At 54.0% G+C, this 22,594-nt stretch overlaps 2 protein-coding genes and 2 non-coding genes across 7 annotated transcripts; 3 read left to right on the top strand and 1 right to left on the bottom strand.

The window, feature by feature from the left end:
• The first annotated feature begins 3,610 nt into the window (after positions 1–3,610).
• DDX39B (DExD-box helicase 39B) lies at positions 3,611–11,643 on the top strand. Of its 4 annotated transcripts, none has more exons than XM_038768570.1 (12): positions 3,663–3,678; positions 4,860–4,903; positions 5,551–5,853; positions 5,945–6,072; positions 6,299–6,391; positions 7,307–7,490; positions 7,605–7,723; positions 10,366–10,497; positions 10,592–10,701; positions 10,796–10,940; positions 11,073–11,220; positions 11,393–11,643. In XM_038768570.1, exons 3-12 carry the CDS (start codon positions 5,643–5,645, stop codon positions 11,407–11,409), a joined length of 1,287 nt encoding a protein of 428 aa, XP_038624498.1. In that variant the 5' UTR covers positions 3,663–3,678; positions 4,860–4,903; positions 5,551–5,642; the 3' UTR covers positions 11,410–11,643. The 4 variants fall into 4 exon arrangements, with proteins under 4 accessions (XP_038624500.1, XP_038624498.1, XP_038624496.1 ...); XM_038768569.1 differs by lacking the exon at positions 3,663–3,678 and adding an exon at positions 3,764–3,853; XM_038768572.1 differs by lacking the exon at positions 4,860–4,903 and having other exon boundaries at positions 3,611–3,678.
• LOC119947416 lies at positions 4,514–4,589 on the top strand. Its single transcript, XR_005456490.1, has one exon. It is a non-coding gene; the product is annotated as a small nucleolar RNA SNORD83 (small nucleolar RNA).
• LOC119947415 lies at positions 6,130–6,206 on the top strand. Its single transcript, XR_005456489.1, has one exon. It is a non-coding gene; the product is annotated as a small nucleolar RNA SNORD83 (small nucleolar RNA).
• On the bottom strand, positions 11,636–12,654 carry MCCD1 (mitochondrial coiled-coil domain 1). Its single transcript, XM_038768573.1, has 2 exons — positions 12,419–12,654; positions 11,636–12,197 (listed from the first exon to the last, which is right to left on the bottom strand). Exons 1-2 carry the CDS (start codon positions 12,560–12,562, stop codon positions 11,973–11,975), a joined length of 369 nt encoding a protein of 122 aa, XP_038624501.1. The 5' UTR covers positions 12,563–12,654; the 3' UTR covers positions 11,636–11,972.
• Positions 12,655–22,594: the final 9,940 nt, after the last annotated feature.

The following is a 22,594-nucleotide window of genomic DNA, read 5'->3' as shown; positions in this document are numbered from 1 at the left end:
CTGCCAATTGTCAGCTGTGTGACTTTGGGCAAGTCACTTGACTTCTCTGGGCCTCAGTTACCTCCTCTGTAAACTGGGGATGAAGACTGTGAGCCCCCCGTGGGACAACCTGATCCCCTTGTAACCTCCCCAGCGCTTAGAACAGTGCTTTGCACATTGTAAGCGCTTAATAAATGCCATTATTATTAACCCAGGACCTCTGACTTTCAGGCTTGGGCTTGATAGATTTGATTGATTGTTTGAAGGAAGACAGCAAAATCTACTTAGAAAGAGCACTTGTCCTCAGCCTCTCCCAACTTCAGCCTATAATCCATCAACTCATCCAAAGCAGTGTACCTGGTGGAAAGAACCCAGGCCTAAATCAGAGGACCTAGGCTCTAAACCCGGCTTTGCCGCTTGCCTGTTTTGTGACCTTGGGCAATTCACTTCACTTCTCTGTGCCTCGGTTCCCTCATCTGAAAAATTAGTATTCATTTGTACATATTTATTACTCTATTTATCTATTTATTTTACTTGTACATATCTATTTATTTTATTTTGTTAGTATGTTTGGTTTTGTTCTCTGTCTCCCCCTTTTAGACTGTGAGCTCACTGTTGGGTAGGGACTGTCTCTATATGTTGCCAATTTGTACTTCCCAAGTGCTTAGTACAGTGCTCTGCACATAGTAAGCGCTCAATAAATACGATTGATGGTGATGATGATGATGAGTATTCAGTACCTGTTTGCCCTCCCACTTAGATTGTGAAGGCCAAGTGGGACTTGACTACCCCAGCACTTAGATCAGTACCTGGCACCTAGTAAGTGCTTAACAAATGACATTAAGAAAACAAAACAAAAAACTTAACTCCTCTGTCCACTTAACAAGTTCTATTGTTATTACTATTATCACCCCTTAAGAGCCTTCCTTCTCCCCTGATTTACCAGACAAGGTGATACTCAGGTGAGAACATGCTAACCCCACCCACATGAAATTCACCCCACCCTCAGCCCCACAGCATTTACGTGAATATCTATACATTAGATAATATAGAAACATACGCTACCTATTTATATTGATGTCTGTCTCCCCCTCTAGACTGTAAGCTCGTTGTGTGCAGGGAATGTATTTCTTTTGGATATTCATTAAGTGCTTACTATGTGCCAGGCAATGTACTAAGCGCTGGGATAGATGCAACCTAATCTATTTGGAGGTAGTCCGTGTCCCACGTGGGGCTCACAGTCTTAATGCCCATTTTACAGGTGAGGAAACTGAGGCCCAGAGACGTGAAGTGATTTGCGTCAAGAGAAGCAGCGTGGCTCAGTGGAAAGAGCCCGGGCTTTGGAGTCAGAGGTCATGGCTCTGCCAACTGTCAGCTGTGTGACTTTGGGCAAGTCACTTCACTTCTCTGTGCCTCAGTTCCCTCATCTGGAAAATGGGGATTAAGACTGTGAGCCCCCCATGGGACAACGTGATCACCTTGTCATAATAATAATAATAATGGTATTTGTTAAGCGCTTACTCTGTGCAAAGCACTGTTCTAAGCGCTGGGGGATACAAGGTGATCAGATTGTCCCACGGGGGGCTCACAGTCTTAATCCCCATTCTACAAATGAGGTAACTGAGGCTCAGAGAAGTTAAGTGACTTGCCCAAGGTCATACAGCAGACATGTGGTGGAGCAGGATTCGAACCCATGACCTCTGACTCCAAAGTCCATGCTCTTTCCACTGAGCCATGCTGCTTCTCTAACTTCTTGTAACTTCTTCCTGTAACTTTCCCAGCGCTTAGAACGGTGCTTTGCACATAGTAAGCGCTTAGTAAAATGTCATCATTATTATTATTACTATTATTTGCCTCAGGTCACACAGCAGACAAGTGGCAGAGCCGGGATTTTGAACCCAGGTCCCAGGCCCGGGCTCTATCCACTAGGACACGCTGCTTCTCTGCCAACTCTGTTGTAATGGACTCTCCTAAGAGCTTAATACTGAGCTGATTGATTGATCAGCTTGAGAAGCAGCGTGGCCCAGGGGAAAGAGCCCGGGCTTTGGAGTCAGAGGTCATGGGTTCAAACCCCGGCTCCACCAATTGTCAGCTGTGTGACTTTGGGCGAGTCACTTCACTTCTCTGTGCCTCAGTTACCTCATCTGTAAAATGGGGATTGAGACTGTGAGCCCCACGTGGGACCACCTGATCACCTTGTAACCTCCCCGGCGTTTAGAACAGTGCTTTGCACATAGTAAGCGCTTAATAAATGCCATCATCATTATTTATTTATTTATTTTACTTGTACATATTTATTTTATTTTGTTAATATGTTTTGTTGTCCGTCTCCCCTTTATTCTATTTATTTTATTTTGTTGATATGTTTGGTTTTGTTCTCTGTCTACCCCTTCTAGACTGTGAGCCCGTTGTTGGGTAAGGACCATCTCTAGATGTTGCCAACTTGGACTTCCCAAGCGCTTAGTACAGTGCTCTGCACACAGTAAGCGCTCAATAAATACGATTGAATGAATGAATGATCCAAGAGGGGAGGGGGGCCTGACTAGATGTCTGATTTTTTTTTAAAAAAAAGGCCTGAGCGGAAGAAAACTGAAAGTCCACCCAGAGTGGGTGAACAGGTGATGGCTCAAAAATAAGGGTGCCTTTGGGATCGCCCCGATTTTTAGCCGACGGCTTTGGTCCTGTCAGGCGATGGCCTACGGCAGCCCTGGAGCAAGTGGGGCGGTGGACCCCTTTGTTGGGTAGGGACCGTCTCTATATGTTGCCAACTTGTACTTTCTAAGCGCTCAGTACAGTGCTCTGCACACAGTAAGCGCTCAATAAATACTAATAGAGAAGCAGCGTGGCTCAGTGGAAAGGGCACGGGCTTTGAAGTCAGAGGTCATGGGTTCAAATCCCGGCTCTGCCAGTTGTCAGCTGTGTGACTTTGGGCAAGTCACTTCACTTCTCTGGGCCTCAGTGACCTCATCTGGAAAATGGGGATGAAGACTGTGAGCCCCACCCCGTGGGACAACCTGATCACCTTGCCACCTCCCCAGCGCTTAGGACAGTGCTTTGCACATAGTAAGCGCTTAATTAAGCCCCCTTTTAGACTGTGAGCCCACTGTTGGTTAGGGACTGTCTCTATACGTTGCCAACTTGTGCTTCCCAAGTGCTTAGTACAGTGCTCAGCACACAGTAAGCGCTCAATAAATACTAATAGAGAAGCAGCGTGACTCAGTGGAAAGGGCACGGGCTTTGAAGTCAGAGGTCATGGGTTCAAATCCCGGCTCCGCCACTTGTCAGCTGGGTGACTTGGAGCAAGTCACTTCACTTCTCTGGGCCTCAGGGGGATGAAGACTGTGCGCCCCACCCCCCGCGGGACAACCTGATCACCTTGTAACCTCCCCAGCGCTTAGGACAGTGCTTTGCACATAGTAAGCGCTTAATAAATACTATCATTATTATTATCATTATTAATAAATATGATTGATTGATCGTGGCCTGGCGCGCATGCGCGCCCGCCCCCTTCCGCCCGCGAATGAAGCGGACGGGGTGGGGAGGGCTGTTGCCTGGCGCGCATGCGCGCCCTCCCACTTCCGCCCGTGAATGAAGCCGACGGGGGGGGGGGGACCTGAGAACCGGAAGTGGAGGCCGCTTCCTTAGGCCTGCGCCACTACTGCCGCCGCCGCCGCCGCCGGACGCGCCTGTCCCGCGCAGGTGAGCCCCAACCGTCACCATCCACCGCCATCCGCCGTCCCCCGCGGCCATCGGCCCCCAGCGAGTAGCCATCCCCACCGAGGGCGGTGCGGCCCTGCCCGCCGGACCCTCCGGGGGCCGCTCTTTCCCCCCGCTTGCCCGCCCGGGCGGGAAGGGCCGTCGGGGCGTCGGGGAGGTGAGGACGGGGGGCGGGGGAGAAGGGCATCCAAAATGGCGGGATACGGCGCCATTGTGTCCGCGCCCGCCCCGATCCCCCGGAGCCGCCGTTTGGCCCCCGTTATTCATCTCCCTCCTCGGCCCTTCGAAGGCCTCAGCCCCCTTTGCGGCCGCCCCTGACCCTCGTCTTATTCCGACCGAGGATATTTATTGAGCGCCTCCACTGGACTGAGCCCCGGGGAGAGTCCGGTGCGGTAGAGTCATTATCAATCGTATTTATTGAGCGCTTACTAAGGTGCAGAGCACTGTACTAAGCGCTTGGGGAGTACAAATTGGCAACATATAGAGACAGTCCCTACCCAACAGTGGGCTCACAGTCTAAAAGGGGGAGACGGAGAACAAAACCAAACATACTAACAAAATAAAATAGAGTAAATCCTCACGGAGCTTACAGTCCAGGGGTGCTGGTACTGCATTCGTTGCTCGTTGGATTGGGGGGAGTTGACTTCTACCCCAACCCCCGCCCCCCCAAAAATTGTCTAAAGCTTGGGTATTTAGAAGACGAAACACCTCCCCGTTCATTGTCTAGCTTTTAGGGTGTTTCTTGGACTCTCAGAGCAGTGATCGGGAATGGGGAGGAAGATAAAGGGGGCTGGGGAAAGAGTTGGGGGGACGACACCCCAGATGATGTTTTTTTATCGAGCCAGAGCGCCCTGTGCGGAGATGACCTCGATCCATCACCCTTGACTGATGGTGGCCTTTGTGGGGGAGAGTGTATTGGACCCAGTCAGTCGATGGCGTTTATTGGACGCTTTCTGCCTGCAGAGCACTGTACTAAGCGCTTGGGAAGTACAAGTGGGCAACATATAGGCGTATGTACTACATATAGGCGCCTGTACTAGGCGTTTGGTAGCGTCCAGTCCGGGCAGGGTTGGTTGAGCCCTGCTTGCCCACCTAAGGTTTTGCGAGTGTGGAGGTGCTTGAATCAGGTCCTTAAAGACCTCAGCGATTCCTTCTTTGTATAGGAGAGCCGTCCCACCGTCTTCCAGCGAGGGTCTGTTCCACACTGGTGAGACATTTAACCCCCCCCACAACCTCTCTCCGGCTTAGGGTGCGTCTTTGTTTTCTAGACTATTGGGTTTCTGGCGCTTTAGTCTTACAACACTTTTGTCAACCAGTCTTCTCTCATCCTCCGAGTTTTGCCGAAACAAGGGAAAGGGTTTTGAGGGAGGGAGTGGAGCTGTTGGACGGTCGTTAGTAGTAGTAATAACAGTAGTTGTGGTCCTTGTTAAAGCGTTTAGTATGTGCCAAGCACCGTTCTCAGCAGAGGGGTGGATACAAGGTAATCAGGTTGGACACAGTCCTTGGCCCTCACAAGATTTGCAGTCTTGGTCCCCAGTTTATAAATGAGGTGACTTGAGGCACAGAGAGGTGAAGTGACTTGCCCAAGGTCACACAGCAGATATGTGGCAGAACCAGGATTAGAACCCACGATCTCTGAGTCCCGGGTCCATGCTCTTTCCACTAGACCATGCTTCTTCTCTAGTTGAAGTGCCACGTTACCGTAATCTCCCTGTGGGCAGGGATCTTGCCTTCCAGGCATGTTGTGCTCTCCTGAATACTGAGCCCAGTGTGTGGCCCACAGTAAGCACTCACTAAGTAGCAGGGAATGGTTCCGGCTTGGGCCCCAGAGCCCCGTTTCTCCCGCCTGTCTAGGTTTCCTCCCCGAGGCCAACGCCTTCCCACCGCCGCTTCCCCAGCCCCGCTTGGGTCCCGCTCGCTCCCCGGCCAACCTCGCTTGCCCGACCATGGCGGAAAACGACGTGGATAACGAGCTGCTGGACTACGAGGACGATGAGGTGGAGACAGCCGCCGGGGGGGATGGGGCGGAGGCCCCCGCCAAGAAGGACGTGAAGGGCTCCTACGTCTCCATCCACAGCTCTGGCTTCCGTGACTTCCTGCTCAAACCAGAGCTGCTCCGCGCCATCGTGGACTGCGGCTTCGAGCATCCCTCTGAAGGTGAGCAGCCGCCCCGCCGGCCTCGGGCAGGGCCCCGGAGGGGAGGGGAGCCTGGCTGGGCATGCCATAACTCCCCTCTCTTGCCCTGCAGTGCAACACGAGTGCATCCCTCAGGCCATCCTTGGCATGGACGTGCTGTGCCAGGCCAAGTCGGGCATGGGCAAGACGGCCGTGTTTGTGCTGGCCACCCTGCAGCAGCTGGAACCAGTCACCGGCCAGGTAAGGACCCGGAGAGGGTCCCAGCTGGGGAGCCTGTATATGGGGAGGCAGTCCCCGGCCACATGATGCAGTAGTTTGAGACGGGAGCGCCACGTGCCAAGACGACCTCCATCTATCACCCTTGACTGATGGCTGGGGGACCGGAGAGGGGCTGGGAGGGTGACACGGGCTCCAGTGTTGGGGGTTGTGGTTGAGCCCACCGTCTCTGCATCGTCCCCTGCCTCAGGTGTCCGTGCTGGTGATGTGTCACACCCGGGAGTTGGCCTTCCAGATCAGCAAAGAGTACGAGCGCTTCTCCAAGTACATGCCCAACGTCAAGGTGAGGGGCGGCGGGAGTCGGGAGGGGGAGGGATGGTGGTGTTGGCTGTGGGAGGAGGGCAGGGGGCAGCCCCGGGGTCACCAAAGGGAGGTTGCAGACGCTGGCAGGGTGCGTGAGGAGACTAGACCCACCCAGGTGGGGATCCGGAAGCGCTGGGCTTGGAATTCTCTCTGGGGCCGGAAAGAATTAACCAACAGACAGTTGGGTGTCTTTACGAGCCGTTATACTGTTGGTGACCTGATTGCCGGCTTTTGGCGTTTGGGCTCCCCAGGGCCTTCTGTCTGTCCTTCCTCTCTCCTGGCCATCCCCACCTCGTGTTTCTCCGATCTCTCTCGGGCTCTGGGGAAGGACCAGGCTGGGAAAACAGCAGGCACAACTGAGCCACTGGAGGCTTCCAAGGGAGTCCCAGGGTGGGTGGGTAATCCCCCCGCCCCCCATCTCAGATTGGGGACAGAGGAGCCCCGCCAGCCCTCAGAGGCTTGGGCCCTCATTCCTGGGGTGCATCACACGACGTATGTGCTGGCACCGCAGGTCCCAACAGCCCGGGGACGCAACTTGTCTGGCTCAGCCAGGGCCCTTGCTCCCTCTGACCAAATAATTAGTCAGGGTAGATTGGGGCAGAGTAGAAGCCTCTGGCCAAAACGTGGCTTTGTCAGTTAGCTGGGGAGTCCTATGACCAAAGGACTTCCCTTGAGGCATGCACTCATCCTCCCCACCCCCCCCACGATCTCCAGTATGGAGAATTGTTCTCCCACAAGGCCTCACTCCCTTCTCCTTCCAAGTGCCTTCTAAGCACATGAGCCCTGAGTGGAACAAGTGGGGAAGCAGAGAGATTTTAGCACAGTTTCTTCCACCAAGAGGCAGTTCGGGGGGCAGGGTGTGCCAATCTTGTTGACCCTTGGCCTACCCTGGCAGGTGGCGGTGTTCTTCGGGGGCCTGTCGATCAAGAAGGATGAGGAGGTGCTGAAGAAGAACTGTCCCCACATCGTGGTGGGCACCCCAGGTCGCATCCTGGCCCTGGCCCGCAACAAGAGCCTCAACCTGAAGCACATTAAACACTTCATCCTGGACGAGTGTGACAAGATGCTTGAACAGCTCGGTGAGCCAGCCTCTCAATTTGACCGGTGGCCCCCGGGGCAGTGGTGGAGAGGCCCGGGTTTGGGCTCTGGCCAGTCCCCCCCTGATCTCCTCCCCCGCCCCCTCGTATTTGCAGACATGCGTCGGGACGTCCAGGAGATTTTCCGCATGACCCCCCACGAGAAGCAGGTCATGATGTTCAGTGCCACCCTGAGCAAAGAAATCCGGCCCGTCTGCCGCAAGTTCATGCAAGATGTAAATACCCTTCCGCCTTCTCTTCCTGCGCCCCCTCCCTCCCCTGTCCACCTCATCCTCAGCCTCCTGTCGCCACTGCCCTCCTGCCCCCTGGCCCGACTCCCTCGGCCGGAGCCGGGGGGCTGGGGCCGGGGCCACCGCCACACCACCCACGCCAGGGACAGGGCCAGACAGACAAGGTCTGCGCGGGATGTAGGGAAAATCCGGAAGACTCGATCGGGTTAAATACGAGAGCGGGTAGAATGATTTAAAAAAACCCTCCCTGACCCCTTCTTGGGGGGGGGGGGCAGGAGACCCTGCCCCCGATCCCTCCTCCCCCCTCCGGCCCTGGGCGGCTCTGAGATCACCACCGGGGCCGCCCGACGGCCCCCCCAGCTCCCGCCCCCCTCTGTGCCCCCCACATCCCGGCAGGAGAGAGAGCGAGGGATAGAGCAGCGGCAGGGCCCTCACTGCAGTACACCATACCGGAAGAGCTGGCAGAGACGGGCCGCCCCCACCTTGGGGGAGGCATTGCTCAGCACACCTGCAGATGCCAGACCCTCTCCCTGTCCCCACCTCCCTCCCCACCCCCCCTTCCCCTACCCCCACAACCACCCGGACGCTCCGGAGACTCGAGCCCGGCGGGCGGGCGGCCGGCGAGCCAGCCAGCGCGGCGGACGGCGGACGGCAGATGGTGGCGGCAGTGGCAGCGAAGGCCACGGGGACCTCGCCCGGGAGCTGCGGATCAGCCTTTTGTTCCGTGTCCAAACCTAATACTACCACGTCCACCGCGAACCGGGGCCATGCGGCGCGGGGGGTTTTGCTGCGGTTTTTAGTTTTCTTTTTACCTTAACACCCCTGGGGGTCGGGGCGGGAGGGGGGCGTGGACAAGTGAGACCTTGGCTTCCTGCTGGAAGACCGGGAAGGGAAGGGAAGGGCCGGGGAGGACGGGCCTCTCGGCTCCTTTCTCTTCCCTTGCCCTGTCCTGTAACCTGAAGTGGGATCCGATTCCTCCCCTATTCCCCCACCTCCAAGACCCTGCAAGGAGATCTCCCCCTCCCTCCAGCTCCATAAGGGAGGACTAGCAGGGAGGCCCAGGGGCTGCTGGGAAAGTCCAACACATAATTAATTAAAGGTGTTTGAGTGCCTAGTGTGTGCAAAGCACTGTGCTAAGCACACACTTGGGAAAAGTACAATACAGTAGAGTCGGTAGATGTGATCCCTGCCCCCAAGGAACTGTCTCCAGAGGGAGGTAGATGTTAATATTTGTATTGGGTGGGGTGGGTGACTGAGATTAAGAGGTGCCACAGCCATAGTGTGCAGAAGGGAGGTTTGAATAAGAGCAGAAATGAGAGGTCAGTCAGTGAAGACCTCTTGGAGGAGATGGGGTTTTAGGAGGGTTTTGGTGCCAAGGGATTGGTAGTGGGATCGGTGAGATGGAGGTACAGTGAGTAGGTTGGCGTTAGGATTGGGTGTGTAGTGTAGCAAGATTAGGAAGGAGAGGGCGTAAAGCTGATGTCAACCACTGGAAGTTCTTGAGAGGGGAGATAAGGATTGATGGTTTTGTAGAAAACCGATTCGAGCAGCAGGTAGGTGCTTGGATCAAAGTGGTAGCAGTTTGGGTGGTGAGGAAAGGGCGGATTTTAATGACAAGGTAGGAACCGACATAATTTGGTGACAGTATGTGGTGAAAGAGATGAGGCATGGATATCACCAAGGCTGCAGGCTCATGAGACAGGGAGGGTGGTGGTGTTGTCTACAGTAATGGGAAAGGGGAGAACAGGGCTTGGTGGGGAAGATGAGTTCTGTTTTGGACATGTTCAGTTTGAGATGTTGGCAGGACATCCAAGTAGCAGTGACCTGAGGCAGGAGGAAATTTGAGGCTGCAGAGGAGAAAAATCAGGCTGGACATCTAGATTTGGGAGTAGTGGTGGTAGTTGAAGCCATGGGGGCGAATCAGTTCTCTAAGGGAGTAGCTGGAGAATAGAACTGAGCTGACTCAGAACTGAACCTCGAGGGACTCCCACAGTTAGGGGGTTGGAAGGCAGAGGAGGAGCCCGTGAAAGAGAATGAGGGGAACCAGGAGAGTCGGTGTCAGTCAGCTAAGCCAAGGTCAGCAGAAGATGGTGGTCCATGGAAGGACACCCGTCCCAATTCTGGGGCTCAGCTTTCCACATTCTGGAGTCTGAGCAGGAACTTCCTCCTAGGATGTTTTTCTCCTTTGAGGTGAATCTTTAATCCCCCCCTCCTCAATAAAGGTGGTCTAGATCATCTTCAGGAGAAATTTCCCTCCCTGCTCCCCGCTGGAGTGGTTTGGGGTGTGGGAGGGTGGTCACCATTTTCCCCCGACCCCATTTGTGTCAGGGTTCAACCCTCTGGCCAGGCTGATCTCCCCAATTTCTACTGCCGGCTAACTGCACCCCTCTCACTCTGTGTCCCACACAAACCCTTCCCAACCTTGGGTTATGAGATGCATCCCCTGGCTAATGTGCCAGAGTATTGGGGTGAACAGAGAGGGACACCATGTGGTGGAGTCCTGTGGCTCCTTCCTCTGCGGTGTCTTGGGGGGTGACTTTCTCCACTGCCCTCCCACGGGGTTTAACTGGCCCTGCGCCCTCTTGCTTCCCCCTGCTCGCCCACCCGCCCGCCCACCCTCCCCACAGCCCATGGAGATCTTTGTGGACGACGAGACGAAGCTGACCCTGCACGGGCTGCAGCAGTATTATGTCAAGCTGAAGGACAACGAGAAGAACCGCAAGCTCTTCGACCTTCTGGACGTCCTCGAGTTCAACCAGGTCAGGGAGCCAGAGGATGGGGGCGGTTCCGGGGAGAGGAGGGGAGTGGCTGGGGCCACGGGGCCCATGAGAGAACCTGCGTCCCCCCTTGCAGGTGGTGATCTTTGTGAAGTCAGTGCAGCGCTGCATCGCCCTGGCGCAACTCCTGGTGGAGCAGAACTTCCCCGCCATTGCCATTCACCGCGGCATGCCCCAGGAGGAGCGGTGAGCCCAGAGGGGACGGAGGGTGGGTGGTACGGGGGACCCCGCCGGCAGGGCCCACCCCTGCCTGCTGCTGACACCACCAGCTCCCCACCAGGCTCTCCCGGTATCAGCAGTTTAAGGATTTCCAGCGGCGGATCCTGGTGGCCACCAACCTCTTCGGCCGAGGGATGGACATCGAGCGGGTCAACATCGCCTTTAACTACGACATGCCTGAGGACTCGGACACCTACCTGCATCGGGTGAGAGGAGCCAACCCTGTTCCTCGGCCCCCTCCCAAGGGTTCCTCCCTCCCAGCTGTCACCCCAGTCCCCTCCGCACCCCCGCAAATTCCCTCCCCAGGAGCCCCCATCACTGACTCCTCCTCCCCCTAGGTGGCCCGGGCCGGCCGGTTCGGCACAAAAGGTCTGGCCATTACGTTCGTGTCGGACGAGAACGACGCCAAGATCCTCAATGACGTGCAGGATCGCTTCGAGGTCAACATCAGCGAGCTGCCTGACGAGATCGACATCTCCTCCTACAGTGAGAGCCGCCCCGCCCCCCCCCCCCCCCCCCTGCCCTGTGTCTCGTGTCCCGTGTCCCCAGCCTGCCTCTTTCCCCCAGATCCGGTAACTTCCCTGGGCTGGCTCTGTGACGCTGCTCGACTGATTCGGCCTCTGACCTAGTGTGTGTTTGTGTGTGTGTCTCTCTACAGTTGAACAGACCCGATAGAGATCTCTCCGACCCCCAGCCCGTGACCCCCAAGGAGCTGAGCCCTGGCATGGGGGTGGAGGAGACACTACGGCCACAGCTCCCGTACATCATTTCCCTCCCACCCCCAGGTTGCCCCGGCCCCCACATTGTGCTCGTCGCCCCCCTTTTTCTCTTCCACTGCCTCCCTTTCATGATTCATGTTGTCAGATTTTCTTTTTTTAACAAAAAACTAAAAACCCAAAAATAAGGGTCTGGCTTGTTGGGCTTTCCTCTTTATTTGGGGGGTGGGGCAGGAAGCCTTGAGAGGGAGCGGGGTTATAAGAGCAGGTCGGGGGAGTGGGAGCTGTGGAGGGAAGGAGGGGCAGCATTGTATCCCGCTTCTCCCACCGTGTCCCACAGCTTCCTCCCACAGGCCTGTCTGTCACCAGAGCCGTGCGGGAGAGCACGTGAACCCATCTCGGGCCCTGGGACAGATCTCCAGCTGCCCTATAGCCCCTCTCCCCGCCCCCGCCCAGGATGGGGCTGCGCTGGAGGGGCGTTGGGTGGGCGGCAGGGAGGAGAAGGGCTCTCCTGCCCCCACGTCAGATGGTGTCCCTCTCTCCTGGACCCTCTCGGTGACGCCTCATTTGCTCCTTGAGCTTCTGGACCTTGAGGACCAAGGCCTGAGCCTCCCAGGCTCCATCCTGGCCTTCCAGCAGAGCCTGGTACAGCTCCAGCTGCTGCTCCAACAGCTGCTCCACCTGCGCCAGCTCTGCCCCGCGACCGCCCGGGAACCCGCACTGCCGCTCCTCCTGCCTCTGCCGACACTGCCGCCGCCGCCGCCGGAGGAATTGGAGGGGTCAGCGGCGGCGGGAAACCGCTGAGGAATAATTAACTCGGGAACCAGTGGAAAAAACCCAGCTCAAGGACATCGTGACCCTCTCATGGGGGAGGAGGGGGGTGGGGGCCTTGCGGGGAGGGGAGATGCTGGGGCTGGGTTGGGGGACGGGGGTCCCTCCTGGGCGACGGGGACTCTTTGCCACCTCACCTTGGTTGAGTGGGTCTCTCCTGCGTGGGTGTCCTCTGGGGGTGGACGGTTGTCCTCTGAGAAGCCTCGGCCCATGGCCGGCGGGGCCCTAAGCAGGGGCAGGAGCCGGGAGCAACGAGAGAGCCAGGAGAGCGGTGGGCCCATGGTGGGAGCTGGAGGGAGTCGGGGGGGGTACGGGGGGGGGACCCGGCAGAGCTGTGTCCGATCCCGTTGCCTGCTGCCCGGATCTGGCCTCCACCAGTCCGATCTCACTCTGCTGCTCAGGTCTGCCCCGCCCCGCCCCGCCGCCCTCTGCCCACCCCCAGGGTCCCTGCTGGCTGGCTTCCCTTTTTCTGGCCCGCCTGGGCCCCAGCTGGTTGTGGCTGGGAGGAGTTTCTTGCCGAGCACTTAGCACAGTGCCTGACTGACAGAAAACTTAATGCGACGGTAGTTGCCGCCCCTCATGCCTTGTCCTCCCAGTCCTCCTTGCCCCCCTTCCAAAATCTAAATGTTGGTCCACCCTCCTTGCGGGCAGGACTATAAGCTCCTTGTGGGCAGGAACGTGTCTACCAACTTGTGGAATTGCCCTCTCAAGTGCTAAGTGTAGTGATCTGCACACTTTGTCTCCTATCTCCCTTCCCTGTCTCTAACGCACCCTCTACCTCCCTCCTCTATTGGTCTCCCATCTCTATCTCTGTCTACCCTCTCCCCCCGACCCCCACGACCAGTGTTTCTCCCTAAAGCTGAGGATCATGGAAGCAGCAGGGCCTTGGGGTGAGCTTTGGGCTTGCTATATTTCATCCTGAGAGGCAGAGAAGACCTGCTCCTGCATCAGTTAACCCCCATTCTATCAGGAGAGGGGACTAGCAGAGGCAGAATTGGTAGATCTGTTCCCCTCCCACAAGGAGCTTAGAGTCTAGAGCAGGAAGCAGAATATGAATAAATTATAGATATGGACATAAGTGCTGTGGGGCTGAGGGAGGGGTGAATAAAGGGTGCTAAACGTAGTTTAGAGGGAGAAGAAAGGGGCTCTTGCACTTGGATTTTCTCCCTCTATTCTCCCCTTGCTCAACCCCACACATTTGTTGTCATTTATTAACTACCTCGTTAAATCGAAGCACTTTTCCTATTCTGTCTTGATTACTGCACCAGTCTCCTTGCTGACCTCCCTACCTCCTGTCTCTTCCCACTTCGGTCCACACTTCACTCTGCTGCCCCAATCATTTTTCTACAAAAGCGTTCAATCCATGGTTCTCCACTCCCAAGTACCTCCAGTGGTTGCCCCTCCACCTCCGCATCAAACAGAAACTCCTCACCATCAACTTTAAACACCTCAATCCCCTTGCCCCCTCCTACTTCACCTCATTACTTTTCTACTACAACCCAGCTGGCACACTTCACTCGTCTAATGCCAACCTTCTCTCTGTACCTCGGTCTCTATCTCGCGGCTGACCTCTTGTCCGGGTCCTGTCACTGCCCTTGGAGGCCCTCCCTCTTCATATCTGACAGATGATTACTCTCCACTTTCAAGGACATATTGATGGCACATCTCCAAGAGGCCTTCCCTGACTAAGCCCTTGTCTTCTATTCTGTGTCGCTCTGATTTGCTCCCTTTATTCACCCCTTCACTCAGCCCTGCAGCACTCATGTGCTTATCTGCATCTTGTTTATATCAGGGTCTGTCCCCCCCATCTAGACTGAACTCATTGTGGGCAGGGAATGTGACTGCCCACTCAGTTACATTGTTATATTGTATCGGTGTAAGCGCTTAGTACATGGAAACAGCGCTCAATAAATACGATTGATTTACTGGAGGGGGAGAAGAGGAAATGAGGGTCTAGTTGGGAAGGCCTCTTGGAGATTTACTTTTAATAAGGATTTGAAGGTGAAGAGTATTGCCTCCACGTGTCCCCTTCCTCCATTTCTTGTCTCCCAGCCCGTCCCCTCTCCTCACTGGGCACCTGCTTGTTGCGGAATGCGTTAAGTGGTTAGTATGATGTTTTGTCCACAGTAAGTGCTCAATAAATACGATTGAATGTATGAGTGAACACCTTGCCACACTTCCCCCTGCGCAGAAGTTTCCCCAGTCTCTCCCGAGCTGCCGTTCTGTGGGGGCAGAAGGGCACCTTCAGCTCACTTTTTCTTCCCTCGCAGCGAATAGCAAAGGGCGGGCCCTGCTTCATTGGTATTTATCGAGTGCTTACAGTGTGCACAGCACTGAACTGAGTGCTTGGGAGAGGTCAGTACTACAGAGTTGGTAGATATATTTCCTGCCCACAAGGAGTTTACAGTCTAGAGGGGGAGATATTAAATTAGGGCTATGGGCATGTGTTGTGGGGCTGAGGCTGGGGGTACAGTAAGGGGGCAGATCCACGTGCAACGGTGACGCAGAAGAGAGAGGGAGTAGAGGAAATGACGTAGTCGGGGAAGGCCTCTTGGAGGAGATGGGACTTTTAATAAGGCTTTGAAGGTGGGGAGAGTGGTGGTCTGTCCAATATGGAGGGGGAGGGGGAGAAGGGTACAGCTCAAAGGTGACCAGGGAGGAGCAAAGAGTTAGCTGGGTTGAAGCTGGTGGAGAGATCGGGGATAGAAGTTGGGGCAGGGGAGGGCTTGAAGCCAGTGGTGAAGAGATTGTGTTCTTTGTGGAGGAAAGTGGGCAGTTACTGGCCATTTTTTCAGGAGTGGAAAGATAGCAAGTGTTACTTCAGGAAGGTCACCTGGGCAGCAGCGTATAGTATAAACTGAAGGGAGCAGGGTTAGACTGTAGACCTGATCAGGAGACAAATACAGTAGTTTAGCAATGATAGTGGTATTTGTTAAGCACAAATTATGTGCCAAGAATTGTTCTAAGCACTGGGGAAGAGATAAGATAATCAGGCTGGACACAGTCCCTCTCCATCAGGGACTGCCCAGTGAGAGGAGGAGAACGAGGAGAGGATAGTGTCAGTGAAGTTGAGGTTGGATAGTGTTTACAGAAGGGAGTGGTCCACGGTGCCAAAGGCTGCTGAGAGGTCAAGGAGGATTAAGATGGAGTAGAGGCTGTTGGATTTGGCAAGAAGATTACTGGTGGCCTTTGAGAGGGTGGTTCCTGTGGAGTGAAGGGAACAGAAGCCAGCTTGGAGGGGGTCAAGGAGAGAATTGGAGGAGAGGAATTTGAGACAGTGGGTGTAGACAGTTCGCTCAAGGAAACTGGAGAGGAGTGGTAGGAGGGAGATGGGGCGATAACTGGAGGGAGCCATGGGGTCAAGGGAGGGTTTTTTTAGGATAGGGGAGACGTGGGCACGTTTGAGAGCAGTGGGGAAGAAGCCATTGGAGAGCGAAGGGCTGAAAACGAGTCAGATGAAAGAAGGAGGGGAAAAGTGCCTTGATAAGATGTGACGGGATATGGGGCCTTATGTCCAGGTGGAGGGAGTTGATTTTGAGAGAAGGCAGAAGATTTCCTCTTGAATTACTGCTGGGAAAGATGGGAGAGTTAAAAAAGGGGCAGGAGGAGGGAGGGACTGGAGAGGAGCAGGGGAGATTTTAGGGAGATCACATCTGATGGTTTCAGTTTCCTCAATGGATTAGTTGGCCAGGTCACTAAGGGGCAATTGATGGGGAGGAGTGGGGGGCAGGGGGTTTGAGGAAGGATTTAAACACCTGGAACAACTGGTGAGGGCAATGGGCATGGGTATCAATATGGATGGAGAAATAATTTTGCTGGGCTGAGGAGGAGACAGAGTTAAAGCACGTGAAGATGAACTTGAAATGGATGAGGTAAGCCCAATACCTAGATTTCTGCCATCAGCACTCTGCAGCTCGGACACAGGAACGAAGGAAGCAGACTGGGGAGGTGATCCAAGTCTGTTAGATGGATCAAATTGAAGATTAGGGGAGCGAGTGAGTTGAGCTGTGATCCCACTGCTGGGTAGGGACCGTCTCTATATATCTCTATATGTTGCCAACTTGTACTTCCCAAGCACTTAGTACAGTGCTCTGCACACAGTAACTACTCAATAAATATGATTGATTGATTGATTGATTGATTGATTGAGTTCAGTAGGAAGGGTGGTGTTGAGGGTGTCAATTTGGTTGTCCAAGGAAGATAGTTTGGGTATGGAGACTAAATAGGGCATGATGACTTGAGAAAATTGTATAAGGTCAAAAGATTTGAGGTCTCTGGGGGAACAAGGACAGATTTGCAGGGAGGAGGTGTATGGGGGAGATGGCAGGTGAGGAGGTTGTGGTCAGATCAAGCAAAAACTCACTATTGGCTTCAAAGCTCTCCACCCCCATGCCCCCTCCTACCTCACCTCCCTTCTCTCCTTCTACATCCCAGCCCGCACTCTCTGCTTCTCTGGTGCTAACCTTCTCCCTCTGCTTCGTTCTCGCCGGTCCCACCGTCGACCCCTGGCCCACATCCTACCTCTGGCCTGGAATGCCCTCCCTCCTCAAATCCGCCACACTAGCACACTTCCCTTCAAAGCCCTAGTGAAAGCTCACCTCCTCCAGGAGGCCTTCCCAGACTAAGCCCCCCTTTTCCTCTGCTCCCCTCCCCATCTCCCCAACTCGCTCCCTTTGCTCAATCCCCCTTCCCACTTCACAGCACTTGTAAATATATGTACATACTTATAATTCTATTTATTAATGGTGTGTTTATGTAATTCTATTTACAATGACCCCACTGATGCCTGTTTACTTGTTTTGATATTTCTCTCCCCGCCTTCTAGACTGAGCCCATTGTGGGCAGGGATTGTCTCTATTTGTTGCTGAATTGTACTTCCCAAGTGCTTAGTAGAGTGCTCTGCACACAGTAAGCGCTTTAATAAATACGATTGAATGAATGAATATTCAGGTCCCTATGGATCAATGTGGGGATGGAAAAACAGAGAAAGAATGTGAGAAAGGGATAAAAATCTTTCAGAAAGTTGGAGGTGAGGCCTGAGAGAGGTGGTAGGTGATGGTTACTAGTACCAGGAGTGTGTGCAAACTAGGACCATTTTGGGGGCTTCCTCTCTGGACAAAGTGCTGATCCAGGATGCACAGCTACAGAGAACAGCCAGGCTGCCCTTTTCCCTAGGCCAGAAGCCAGTCCTGGTCTGGTGGGTTCAGGCTCTCTGCCTGGGGTCGATTGGCACCATTGGGGAAGAGTGGCCACAGAGAAAGACGGGACCTGCCTTGTCCTGGGGCAAATCAAACATCTCCTTCAGGGAATAGAAGGGAGAGCCCTCTGCTCGGGGGTCGGGGCAGGAAGAGCAGGGAAAGTGTGAAACCCCAGGGATCAGACAGGAACTGAGAGAGCTGGAGGGGGGTGATCCTGGGCATGGTGAGAGACAAGGGAAGCTGCACAGGTCGAGTCCCGCTCTTCCTCCCCAAAGGCCCAGGTTTCTGGGAGAGATCCCAGGGCCGATCACGGGCAGGATCATCAGCAGCCTCATCTCCCACAAGCCCTTCTCCCTGGGGCTGGGGTTGGCGGTCACAGGAGTCCTAGACCAGTTTCTGCTCCAGCGCTGTCGGACTGCAGGGAGGAGACAGTAGGGGGGAAGGGACAAGAGCGTGTGATGGGGTGGGAATGGGTCAAAGGAGGGACAAAGGAAAAGCCCAGGACCAATGGTTCTTCTACATCCCCCCCCCCCCCAAGCACCCCAACCCTGAGCCCTGGCTCCCCCACCCTACAGGAGCCCACCAGGGAACTACCAGCCTAGTTCCTTCATGAGAGGAGTAGCCCACTTTCCTCCTAGACCTCTCCCCTCACCCTCTTCTGGAGGGAGGGACGCAGTCCTGTGCCCCTCCCCAGATGGTGATCTCGTTCTCGCCTGTCCTGCCAAGTCGACCCCCGGCCCACGTCCTCCCCCTGGCCTGGAATGCCCTCCCTCCGCACATCTGCCAAGCTAGCTCTCGTCCTCCCTTCAAAGCCCTACTGAGAGCTCACCTCCTCCAGGAGGCCTTCCCACACTGAGCCCCCTCCTTCCTCTCCCCCTACTCGCCCTCCCCATCCCCCCGCCTTACCTCCTTCCCCTCCCCACAGCACCTGTATATATGTATATATGTTTGTACATATTTATTACTCCATTTTACTAGTACATATTTATTCTATTTATTTTATATGTTTATATGCCAAGCCCTTTCCCACATTCTCCCCTAGCCTAGAACTCCCTCCCCTCCCTAAATGCTAGACCACCACTCTCCCTACCTTCAAACATTAAGGTCAAATGTTCTCCAAAAGGACTTTCCTGATTAAGCCCATTTTTCTCCAGCTTGCCCTCCCTTCTGTGTCACCTGTGCACTTTGATTTGTGACTTCTGGGCATTTGATATTTGCCCCACCCCCAATCCCACGGCACTTATTTTTGAATTACAGATTAAAAATTACTTATTTCTATTAATGTCAGTCTCCCCCTCTAGGCTGCAAGTTCTTTACGGATAGGGAACACGCCTGCTAATTCTATTTAATTCTCCCAAGGGCTTAGTACAGTGGTCAACACATAGTAAGGGCTCATTAAATTCCACTGCTTGATTGATTGACACCCCCCACCCCAGAAGAGAGGGGGAAGGGATTGGTGTCCTGGTCCAGGCTGATCCCATTCCCACCCCACACTCACCCGTACGGGTTCCGTGCTGCTTCATTAAGCCTGCCAGGACCACAGGGAATTCTTTTTCCAGATCCTGAAGATACTTGGTCTCGCTGTCCCAGTCCTTGGCCCGGTTCGGGCCACTACCCTCCTCTGCCCACGGGCCCTGGGGTTCCATGGTGAAGTCATAGCGCAGATGGTGACACCCTGATAGACAGAAAGAGAGGCTCCGGGGTCACGGCTGGGGCCCCACCCCGAGATCGAGGGAGGAAGCTGAGGTTTCCCGTTTCTCTACAAGGCTGGGATTTCATGGATGGAGGGAACCACGGGGAGGGGGAGATAGGAGGAGGAGGAAGAAACACCTGGGAATCTGGGGCTCCCCCACCCCATTTCTAGGACTCCAGATAGACGACCCCCAGTTAAGTCCCCTCATCATCCCAGGCCCCGGCTCACGTGGCCTGTGTCATTTTCCTCAAGAGTCGGTCTCATCCCATCTCTCCCCTACTCTGACTCCAACATTCATTCATTCATTCAATCGCATTTAATAATAATGATAATAATAGCATTTATTAAGCGCTTACAATGTGCAAAGCACTGTTCTATGCGCTGGGGAGGTTACAAGGTAATCAGGTTGTCCCACGGGAGGTTCACAGTCTTTTACAGGTGAGGTAACTGAGGCCCAGAGACGTGAAGTGACTTACCCAAAGTCACACGGCTGGCAAGCGGCGGAGCCGGGATTAGAACCCATGACCCCTGACTCCAAAGCCCGGGTTTTTTTCCACGGAGCCACGTTGCTTCTCTCTGTCCTCCAGCCCCCGTCCAGACCCCCGTGGCAACCCCCGGCCGGCGCGTTGCTCCAAGTTTGGGGGCTCGGGGGCCAGGACAGGAGTTGAAGCTGACATCGGTACTTTCTACATGTCCTAACTTTCCTTTAGGTCCGGAGGTGTTGCCCAGCTCGGTTCGCAGGCTGCCCACCCGGGCACCGTGCCCACCCCGTCTCACAGGCGGTCCTGGAGCAGAGAGGCAGCGGTGGGAGGAGGAGGAGGAGAAGAAGGAGGAGGAGGAGGAGGTTCCCAGCATGGATCTGGGAACCGCCCGGCCCGCCACACTCGATGCCACCTTGCCACCCCGCAGCTCCTCTTCCAGTTCTGCAGCTCCTCCAGATGCCCAGTGACAGCCGTCGTTCACGCACAAGCAGGTGGGCACAGCTGGTCCAGCCTGCCACCCCGGATCTCTCCCAGAGTCTAAACCAGTGCCCGCCGCATGGAGGAACTTTAATCCAATGGGGAGGCAAAATTGAGAATTAGGGGAGGTGACGTTTCTCTCGTGACTCGGGGGTAGGGGGAGGAGGAGGAGGAGGAGAGGAGGAGAAGAGAAGGAGGAGGAGGAGGAGGAGGAGGAGGAGGAGGAGGAGGAGGAAGAGGAGGAGGAGGAGAAGAGGAAGAGGAGGAAGAGGAGGAGGAGGTCTCCTCTTCCCGCTGTCGCTGTGCCTGGCCCTGGCAAAATTGAGAATTAGGGGAGGTGAAGTTTCTCTCGTGACTCATTGTCATCAATTGTATTTATTGAGCGCTTACTGTGTGCAGAGCACTGTACTAAGAGCTTGGGAAGTACAAGTTGGCAACATATAGAAACAGTCCCTACCCAACAGTGGGCTCACAGTCTAAAGGGGGGAGACAGAGAACAAAACCAAACATACTAACAAAATAAAGTAAATAGAATAGATATGTACAAGTAAAATAAATAAATAAATAGAGTAACAAATACGTACAAACATATATACATATATACAGGTGCAGTGGGGAAGGGAAGGAGGTAAGATGGGGGGATGGAGAAGGAGGAGGAGATGGAGGAGGAGGAAGAAGAGGAGAAGAGGAGAAGAGAAGGAGAAGGAGGAGGAGGAGGAGGAGGAGGAGGAGGAGGAGGAGAAGAGAAGAGGGAGGAGGGAGAGGAGGAGGAGGAGGAGGAGGAGGAGGTCTCTTCCCGCTGTCGCTGTGCCTGGCCCTGGCCCGGGCCTCCCTCCCTCCCAAGGGAATCGGACTGCTGCCCCCTTTCCTGCCAGTCCCCAATTCATTCAATCGTATTTATTGAGCGCTTCATTCATTCATTCAATCGTATTTATTCATTCATTCAATCGTATTTACTGAGCCCTTACTGTGTGCAGAGCACTGGACTAAGCGCTTGGGAAGTCCAAGTTGGCAACATGTAGAGACAGTCTCTACCCAACAGCGCGGGCTCACAGTCTAGAAGGGGGAGACAGACAACAGAACAAAGCATATTAACAAAATAAAATAAATAGAATAAATATGTACAAATAAAATAAATAGAGTAATAAGTACGTACAAACATATATAATGTATTTGTGGTATTTGTTAAGCACTTACTATGTGTCAGGCACTCTGCTAAGCACCGGGGTAGATAGAAGAGAAGCAGTATGGCTTGGTGGAAAGAGCACAGGCTTGGGAGTCAGAGGATGTGGGTTCTAATTTCAGCTCTGCCATTTGTCTGCTGTTTGGCCTTGGGCAAACCACTTAACTTCTCTGTGCCTCAGTTAACCTCGTCTATCAAATGGGGATTAAGAATGTGAGCTCCACATGGAACAACTGGGCATTAATGAATAATAATAATAATAATAATAATAATGGTATTAAGTGCTTACCATGTGCTCAGCACTGTTCTAAACGCTGGGGTAATCAGATTGTCCCATGTGGGGCCCACAGTCTTCATCCCAGACTGAGCCCTCCCTCCCAGACTGAGCCCCCTCCTTCCTCTCCCCCTCCCCATCCCCCCACCCTACCTCCTTCCCCTCCCCACAGCACCTGTTTATATGTTTGTACAGATTTATTACTCTATTTTACTTGTACATATTTACTATTCTATTTATTTTATTTTGTTAATATGTTTAGTTTTGTTGTCTGTCTCCTCCTAGACTGTGAGCCTGCTATTGGGTAGGGACTGTCTCTATATGTTGCCAACTTGTACTTCCCAAGTGCTTAGTACAGTGCTCTGCACACAGTAAGCTCTCAGTAAATACGATTGAGTGAATGAACAACCTGAGTATCTATCCCAGCCCTTAGACAGTGCTTGGCACATATTTACCTTTTGTCTACCCCAGGTCTTAGAACAGTGCTTGGCACATAGTAAGTGCTTAACAAATATTATTATATTATTACATAATATAATTATACAAACTAATCAGGTTGGACGCAATTCCCGTCCCACATGGGGATCACAGTCTTAATCTCCATTTCGAGCATGAGGGAGCCAAGGTACAGGGAAGTTAGGTGACTTGACAAAGGTCACACAGCAGACAAGTGGCAGAGCTGGGATTAGAACCAGGTCCTCTGACACCGAGGCCCAGGCTCTTTACACTAAGTCATGCTTCCACAACAAGATTACAGTCTAGAAGGGGGAGACAGATGTTAATTTAAATAAATAAATGACAAATATGGACGTACGTGCTGTGGGGCTGAGGGTGGGGTGAATAAAGGGAGGAAATCCAAGTTTTAGGGCAATGCAGAAGGGAGAGGGAGTCAGGGGAAAAGGGCTTAATTGGGGAAGGCCTCTTGGAGGACCTGTGATCTTAATTCATTTGCATCTCTCAGCTTCTCTTCCCCGAGCTGAACAGTCACTCAGTGGAATTTTTTTGA

This window comes from Tachyglossus aculeatus, chromosome Y4, assembly GCF_015852505.1.
Source record: "Tachyglossus aculeatus isolate mTacAcu1 chromosome Y4, mTacAcu1.pri, whole genome shotgun sequence".
NCBI classification, from domain to species: Eukaryota; Metazoa; Chordata; class Mammalia; order Monotremata; family Tachyglossidae; genus Tachyglossus; species Tachyglossus aculeatus.
Note: the sequence above shows the minus strand (reverse complement) of the source record. Positions and strands in the feature narration are given on the sequence as shown.

Coding starts and splice junctions, on each gene's coding strand:
- DDX39B (XM_038768572.1), top strand. CDS start 5,643: ATGGCGGAAAACGACGTGGATAACGAGCTGCTGGACTACGAGGACGAT. Junction 7,724..10,365: donor GCCGCAAGTTCATGCAAGAT/GTAAATACCCTT, acceptor CCCTCCCCACAG/CCCATGGAGATCTTTGTGGA. Junction 10,702..10,795: donor GGCATGCCCCAGGAGGAGCG/GTGAGCCCAGAG, acceptor GCTCCCCACCAG/GCTCTCCCGGTATCAGCAGT.
- MCCD1 (XM_038768573.1), bottom strand. CDS start 12,562: ATGGGCCCACCGCTCTCCTGGCTCTCTCGTTGCTCCCGGCTCCTGCCC. Junction 12,198..12,418: donor GAGAGACCCACTCAACCAAG/GTGAGGTGGCAA, acceptor CGGCGGCGGCAG/TGTCGGCAGAGGCAGGAGGA.